Below are 8,618 nucleotides of genomic sequence, written 5' to 3'. Positions count from 1 at the left end.
CCTCGACTAACCAGTGACTCTGTACCGGTACCCCCTGTATATAGCCTAGTTATTGTTATTTTACTGCGGCTCTTTAATTATTTCTTACTCTTATTTCTTATTTTGGGGGGGGGGGGGTATTTTTCTTAAAACTGCATTGTTGGTTAAGGGCTTGTAAGTAAGCATTTCCCTGTAAGGTCTACACATGTTGTATTCGGTGCATGTGTCTAATAACATTTTATTTGATTTAATTCTAAAACACTGAGAAATATAGAAATATCATAAATGACAAATTACATGACCGACTGCTTTAAAAGAAATACTAAACCTTCCCCTTGAACGAAATTGAAAAACCATGAGCCTCCCCATTTTCCTCCAGGTACCCATTCTGTAAATTTTGATGACTGGCTGAGGTTGGGTATTGATGCAGTTCAAAAGAAGGAAGATAACATCCTCTACTGGCAGTCTGAAATACTGCGTCTGCTAAGAGTAGAACTATTACATTGAGTCAGCTTGTACTACTGCTCTGTGATTACTGTAAGGTAAGAGACATTATGGAGGTAGTTATCCAGCTTTGGGACCTCTGAGGTCTGACCTCTAGGTCAGGACAAATGCCTTTTTACTTAAATATTCAACAGGTATTGCTAAGAGTGCCAAATCACCATCATCGACGACATTTAACTGTGCATTTAAACTTTAAGGAAGTCACAATTCAATGTACCTTTTTTGCTATAAAAACGGTAATTTTAAATGCACTGCAGGAAGACATGTATAAATTGATGTGAGCAATTGTTGCTCAAAAGGGGGTGCGGATTATTAACTTAAAAATGTCAGTTAAAAAGATGTACGTATATAGTCCAAGTCCATTACAACACTCATTATTGTTTACTCAAATTGTTTCTAATTTTACACAATGTGTGACACTCAAATGATTTGGAATTGTTTCCAAGGATACACAAAAGGACAGTTTCTCTGACTCCACTATGTTGCTATGGTGATGGTAAACATATCTGTTAATATAACATACAAGACTATATAAGACTGAAAGGTGAGAAGTCACATACACTACAGAGAGACAGACACGCTTGCCAGCATAGATGGCAGCCTGCAAACCACTTGGATCTGGTAAAGAATGCAGCTTTGTGGATAAAGATGAAATCTGGTAAACTCTTTAAAGTCTATGAGTTTACAACAAAACAAATGCAATTAAATGTTATATTGTGTATTCCTTGAATTTTGCTGACAAATTCGACTTTCTTTTTTTATATAGCACAAGGTTTGTCACTTTTGTTCAAGATGAGGATGTGTTATTGTTATTGTAGTAGTGGCAGTAGTGGTACTGCAGTAATGGTGGATTGGTTAGCAGTAGTTAATGGTGGTGGTGGTGATAGTAGTAGGCATGTTTAGTAGAAGTAGTAGTAGTAATAGTAGTATAACAAGTAGTTGTAGGCTGGTAGTAGTAGTAGTACTAGCATTAGCAGTAGTAGTATAGAATATATTGATTTTACTCAGGTTCAGTAGAGGGTTAGCCTATTCTCTCTAGATTATCTTTGAAACTATCTTTGTTTTTGAAATATTTGGTTCTCTGATCTGTGTTAAGTTATTTAGGAGCCATGTTTTGCAGGTCCAATGTTTGTTCAAAAGCCTTATACATGTCTTTGATTCATTTTCAGGAAAGTTCATGTCAAAATAGAGCTTCAGTCAGCCAAAGCCTGGCCCAATAAATGGGGATTCTTGAACAAGTCCTACAAGGAGGTAAGCCAGTGAAACCTGATGCAGTATGAACACAGAACAAGTTCTACTTCTTCAGAATACAACCATACAACCCTATAGCCTCTATTGATTAGCCAGGTAGGGACAGACTGAACTGGGCTCCATTTGAATCAAAACAATGAAATCAAAGTTATTGGGTTGATCGATCACATATCTATGAGTTTCTTCAGATGTTCAGATATTTCATGCAATGTTTACAGATGCAGGAAGAGAGCAACAAGCTGAAGGACGTTGTCAAATTGGAGCTTCCCCAACATCTTAAAACACGACCCCCTACCCCACCTGAGAAATACATCCAAGTGAGTCCTTACAAACTCCTTTGGGTCAAGGTCAAGTAAGGCCCTGGTCAAAGGGAGTGCACTATATAGTAGTGCACAACCAGGGTTGGGTAGGTTACTTTCTAAATGTAATCCGTTAGTTACTAGTTACCTGTCCAAAATTGTAATCAGTAACATAACTTTTCGATTACCCGAACTCAAATATTGTTACTTTTAGATTACTTTCCCCTTAAGAGGCATTAGAAGAAGACAAAGATGTATGTTACCAATTGAACAGTATCTATTGCAGGGTAAATCAATGTTAAAGTTTACATAGCTGGCCATATATATATATATATGTAAAATTGTACTTTATGCGTTGGGTTATGTAGGCTTCTTCTAACCCATCGCTTCTACTACATATAACAATACAATTAAATGATATCTTTACAATAAAAAACCAGTCTATCAGAATTCCAGTCATTCCAATAAATGTTATACCCCTTGATCTTCAAGAATAGGACTTGGAAATATGGAAGTATAGATTAGCCAAATTGTTTTACCTGAGCATAACCCCAAAACTAAGGACTTATTAGCCAGCCCTACTCTGTTGTTTATGATTTTGTTGTCATGGAGGACTGATTGGACTCATTGATTCGAATTGAAAAATAAAAGCTGCGCTCATAGAATGGCATGCTTTGAGCACTACTGAAGAAAAAAAGCCCCACTTGTATTACATAGGCTTGGATCTGCACTGTGCAGCTGTTGCTCGAGCGCATTTTTTACTGGCTGTCCACTGGTTTCAGAAACAATGATTGATAGGCAGCTTAAACTTCTTGAATTCAACCATTATTGGGTTCAAATACAATGCGTAAGGCGCCAATAGCTAAATATGAGAGCAGCAGTGTGATTCACATCAATGCGTTATGTAGATATCAATAATAAGTGATATCCGTATTGCCGTAGACCCCCAGGGGTATGCGCGGTCCCGTCGGGGGTAAGCCAAATTAAAATGTGATTCTGTCACGGTCGTCGGTAATGGAGGACCAAAACGCAGCAGGTATGTGTACACTCATCTTGACATTTATTAACTCAGAATGAACACACCAAAACAACAAAACGAACTTACGAACACCGAAACAGTCTTGAAAGGCTCACTCGGCAAAACAAGAAACAATCTCCCACAATTACACAGACAAACACACCCAACTAATATAGGACTTCCAATCAAAGGCAACACCACACAGCTGCCTTCAATTGGAAGTCCACCCCAATTAACTCAAAATAGAAATAGATTACCTAGACTAAACATAGAATTACATAAACAAGGAACAGTGCCCAAAAACCCCGGAATACATAAATCAAATGCCCTTTTTAGAAAAACCACCACCCCGAACCACATAAACCAAATACCCTCTGCCACGTCCTGACCAAACTACAATAACAATTAACCCTTATACTGGCCAGGACGTGACAGATTCACATAAAAACATTTTTTTTCCTTCACATTTTCAAAAAGGCCATTTCTATTTTCCAACGGGGATATACATTTGGATGAGGTTTTTTTCCCTCGCCTGTGTCGTCTTGTTTCACTGCAAAAAATAGATTTAGACAATCTAGTGTTCAGCGAAATAACAACACAATGTCAAATACAGGTAGCCTAGTCAAATAATTAACATCCAATCACATTAACCGTTACTCTCTCGCGGGAATTCCACCAACGGTTCGTATGTAGCCAAACGTAGCTGCTGCTCATGTTGGTATCTGTACTGATGGCGCAAAAGCCATGACAGGGAGAAATAGTGGAGTGGTAAACGCGTGTGCAAGCAGTTGCTCCCGACGCCACTTGGGTACACTGCAGCATCCACCGAGAGGCTATAGCTGCCAAGGGAATTCCTGACAGCTTGAAAGACGTTTTGGACACTACAGTGAAAATGGGTAACTTTGTTAAAGCAAGGCCCCTGAACTCTCGTGTATTTATATTGAATTATGTAATGATATGGGCAGCGACCATGTAACGCTTTTACAACATACAGAAGTGCGCTGGTTATCAAGGGGCAAAGTATTGACACGTTTTTTTTTTAATTGAGAGGCAAGCTTAAAGTTTTCTTTACTGACCATAATTTTCACTTGTCTCACCGCTTGCATGATGACGAGTTTCTCACACGACTGGCCTATCTGAGTGATGTTTTTTCTCGCCTGAAAGATCTGAATCTAGGATTGCAACTATATTCAATGTGCGGGACAAAATTGAGGCTATGATTAAGAAGTTGGAGCTCTTCTCTGTCTGCATTAACAAGGACAACACATAGGTCTTTCCATCATTGTATGATTTTTTGTGTGCAAATGAACTCAAGCATACGGACAATGTCAAATGTGATATAGCGAAGCACCGGAGTGTGTTGGGTGCGCAATTACGCAGGTACTTTCCCGAAACGGATGACACAAACAACTGGATTCGTTATCCCTTTCATGCCCTGCCTCTAGTGCACTTACCGATATCTAAACAAGAGAGCCTCATTGAAATTGCAACAAATCAGAAGCCACTGCCAGATTTCTGTGGGCTGCGCTTAGAGTATCCTTCCTTGGCAAATCGCGCTGTTAAGACACTGATGCCCTTTGCAACCATGTACCTATGTGACAGTGAATTCTCGACCCTCATTGGCATGAAAACTAAATACAGGCACAGACTGTGTGGAAAATGATTTGACTGAGACTCTCTCCAATACAACCCAACATTGCAGAGTTATGTGCATCCTTTCAAGCACACCCTTCTCATTAATCTGTGGTTAGTTTTATATGTAAGATGGTTAAATAAAGAGCAAAATTATTGATTATTATTATATACTGCTCAAAAAAATAAAGGGAACACTTAAACAACACATCCTAGATCTGAATGAAAGAAATAATCTTATTAAATACTTTTTTCTTTACATAGTTGAATGTGCTGACAACAAAATCAGACAAAAATAATCAATGGAAATCCAATTTATCAACCCATGGAGGTCTGGATTTGGAGTCACACTCAAAATTAAAGTGGAAAACCACACTACAGGCTGATCCAACTTTGATGTAATGTCCTTAAAACAAGTCAAAATGAGGCTCAGTAGTGTGTGTGGCCTCCACGTGCCTGTATGACCTCCCTACAACGCCTAGGCATGCTCCTGATGAGGTGGCGGATGGTCTCCTGAGGAATCTCCTCCCAGACCTGGACTAAAGCATCTGCCAACTCCTGGACAGTCTGTGGTGCAACGTGGCATTGGTGGATGGAGCGAGACATGATGTCCCAGATGTGCTCAATTGGATTCAGGTCTGGGGAACGGGCGGGCCAGTCCATAGCATCAATGCCTTCCTCTTGCAGGAACTGCTGACACACTCCAGCCACATGAGGTCTAGCATTGTCTTGCATTAGGAGGAACCCAGGGCCAACCGCACCAGCATATGGTCTCACAAGGGGTCTGAGGATCTCATCTTGGTACCTAATGGCAGTCAGGCTACCTCTGGCGAGCACATGGAGGGCTGTGCGGCCCCCCAAAGAAATGCCACCCCACACCATGACTGACCCACCGCCAAACCGGTCATGCTGGAGGATGTTGTAGGCAGCAGAACGTTCTCCACGGCGTCTCCATACTCTGTTACGTCTTTCACGTGCTCAGTGTGAACCTGCTTTCATCTGTGAAGAGCACAGGGCGCCAGTGGCGAATTTGCCAATCTTGGTGTTCTCTGGCAAATGCCAAACGTCCTGCACGGTGTTGGGCTGTAAGCACAACCCCCACCTGTGGACGTCGGGCCCTCATACCACCCTCATGGAGTCTGTTTCTGACCGTTTGAGCTGACACATGCACATTTGTGGCCTGCTGGAGGTCATTTTGCAGGGCTCTGGCAGTGCTCCTCCTTGCACAAAGGCGGAGGTAGCGGTCCTGCTGCTGGGTTGTTGCCCTCCTACGACCTCCTCCACGTCTCCTGATGTACTGGCCTGTCTCCTGGTAGCGCCTCCATGCTCTAGACACTACGCTGACAGACACAGCAAACCTTCTTGCCACAGCTCGCATTGATGTGCCATCCTGGATGAGCTGCACTACCTGAGCCACTTGTGTGGGTTGTAGACTCCGTCTCATGCTACCACTAGAGTGAAAGCACCGCCAGCAATCAAAAGTGACCAAAACATCAGCCAAGAAGCATAGGAACTGAGAAGTGGTCTGTGGTCCCCACCTACAGAACCACTCCTTTATTGGGGGTGTCTTGCTAATTGCCTATAATTTCCACCTGTTGTCTATTCCATTTGCACAACAGCATGTGAAATTTATTGTCAATCAGTGTTGCTTCCTAAGTGGACAGTTTGATTTCACAGAAGTGTGATTGACTTGGAGTTACATTGTGTTGTTTAAGTGTTCCCTTTATTTTTTTGAGCAGTGTATTATTATTTGTGCCCTGGTCCTATACAAGCTCTTTGTCACTTCCCACGAGACGAGCCGGGTTGTGACAAAAACTCACACTCATTCTTATGTTTAAAAAATGTATCTTATAGTGTGTGTGGCAGGTTTACAATGATGGCAAAAAACATTTGAGAGTGCGCTGATCCTGGTGCTAGAGGGGGTACACAGCTGGAGATTGAATGTTTGAAGGAGTCCTGGACTACTGCCGTAGACTAAACCCCTGCTGTTATCCTTACCTCCAAGCGTTTATTCACGTTGGATGCCAACAGAAGTCACACTATTGGAAGACATAGCTTGGACTGCAGCCTACAAAAGCCTATTCCTGCTCTTTTTTTCCCCCGCGATCCATCAAACACATTTGGTGTGTCATCATAGTGGTCTCTGACTTGTCTTCAGACTCGCTCAGGTGGAACAAACTTAAACTTGTGCCTTTTTCAATGATGATTTGAATGTCATTGAGAAAACAGAGAAGTGTCAAATATTTTTTTTCGTAAACATCCTTTCTGAATTTCAATGTAATCACCTAGTTTTTCAAAAGTATCTGTAATCTGTTTACAATATTTTTGCTGGTTTTTGTAATCCCTTACAAGTAATCCATTACTCCCCAACCCTGTGCACCACTACATAACAAAAACGTATATAGTGCACTACTTTTGACCATGACCTATAGGGATCCAATTGTCTTACGTCAGTTAGCGTGACGAGCGTCGCGTAGCAGTGACCCCACCTGTTGGAAGACAATGATAGGGCTCTGGTCGAAAGTCGTGCATTATGTTGGGAATAGGGTGCCATTTGCAGACCGTAATGCTGGGCTATGTGTGACACTGAGGTCGGTTGCAGGTAGGACCCTCTCCCCCAGTTCCCCAGACCACCCAGGCTCAGATTGGCTGGCGCTCGGCCGTACCCAAGTTGCAGTTGGAGCGCTACGGAAAGGTCCAGTGTGGGAAGAAGAGCTTCCTGAAGGAGCTGGGCTGGGCCTGGGACGCCTGCAGCTGAAAAAAACCCTCTGCTGCCATGACACCTATCTCCTAGGCCTTGGCGATGCCGTGCACAGACTCAATATTGATGACTACTCAATATATGACTTTCCCTTATCCCCTGCTTTTGTTTGTCTTTGTCTTCCTCGCTTCCTCCTTTTTTTATTCACATACTCTTAAATCCTATGAAATTAGCAATATCAGCATTTTTTAAATATATTACTAAATATTGATAAATTCTCACTAATCAATACAAAATACTATTAATCTGCTCTTATTTACTTCTGTCTCTCTCACATTTAATTTCAACACAAATATTGCATACTATATCCAACAAAATTAACACAATGGGTGCTTGGTTATTTTGATCCAATGACAATCATTTGATTATTTATAGGATATTATGTTCTCTCCTTTCATTATCCTGTAGTCAATGGTGCTGTATTCCCACAAATGTAATGTATTAGTTAAGGTCCAACATTTTAATTTTGAGGAGGGAATTTTAAACCATGTTTGTTCCCATTTGATATACTTGGTATGATTTCTTCAATGGCAGTATGGTTGACCATGTATCAATATCTTGTCTTGCAATTTAGCCTATATTCGGTTTGGTTTCATAAGATTGTTATAACAAATTAAGATTTTTATAACAAATTAAATTAGACTTTAGGGGCTCTCTGACTTCGGTTGCCAGCTGGACGGTGCTACCTCCAACACATTGGTGCGACTTTCTTCCATGTTAAGCAAGCAGTGTGTCAAGAAGCAGTGTAGCTTGGCAGGGTCGTGTTTCGGAGGACGCATGGCTCTCGACCTTTGCCTCTCCCAAGACCTTAGGGGAGTTGCAGCGATGGGACAAGATTGTAACTACCAATTGGATGTATTCACAATCTATTTGTTTATATTAAAAAGTATTTACATAGAAAAGCTATTTTACCATATAGAAATGACCAAATATTTACTAAGATGTGGATTCATTATATCAAGCATCACTAGAAACCATTTACCAGCTGTGTTGAATTATTAGCCAAGTACCCGAAAGTATTTCCTACTACACTGAACAAAAATATAAACGCAACACGTAAAATGTTGGTCCCATGTTTCATGAGCTGAAATGAAAGTTCCCAGAATTTTTTCAGATGCACAATAAGCATATTTATCTCAAATGTTGTGCACAAATTTGTTTACATCCATGTTAG

At 41.1% G+C, this 8,618-nt stretch overlaps 1 protein-coding gene across 1 annotated transcript; it reads left to right on the top strand.

Moving 5' to 3' along the window:
- Positions 1–963: 963 nt before the first annotated feature.
- Positions 964–8,346, top strand: LOC106565066 (uncharacterized protein C20orf85). The gene is made up of 4 exons (XM_014131690.2): positions 964–1,141; positions 1,653–1,734; positions 1,953–2,051; positions 7,286–8,346. The coding sequence occupies exons 1-4, from the start codon at positions 1,077–1,079 to the stop codon at positions 7,439–7,441; spliced, it is 402 nt and encodes a 133-aa protein (XP_013987165.1). The 5' UTR covers positions 964–1,076; the 3' UTR covers positions 7,442–8,346.
- The last annotated feature ends 272 nt before the right edge of the window (positions 8,347–8,618 follow it).

Source organism: Salmo salar, chromosome ssa12, assembly GCF_905237065.1.
Source record: "Salmo salar chromosome ssa12, Ssal_v3.1, whole genome shotgun sequence".
NCBI classification, from domain to species: domain Eukaryota; kingdom Metazoa; phylum Chordata; class Actinopteri; order Salmoniformes; family Salmonidae; genus Salmo; species Salmo salar.
The sequence above is the reverse complement of the archived record's forward strand: the minus strand, read 5'-3'. Positions and strand labels throughout refer to the sequence as shown.

Coding starts and splice junctions, on each gene's coding strand:
- LOC106565066 (XM_014131690.2), top strand. CDS start 1,077: ATGGCAGCCTGCAAACCACTTGGATCTGGTAAAGAATGCAGCTTTGTG. Junction 1,142..1,652: donor GTGGATAAAGATGAAATCTG/GTAAACTCTTTA, acceptor ATTCATTTTCAG/GAAAGTTCATGTCAAAATAG. Junction 1,735..1,952: donor TGAACAAGTCCTACAAGGAG/GTAAGCCAGTGA, acceptor CAATGTTTACAG/ATGCAGGAAGAGAGCAACAA.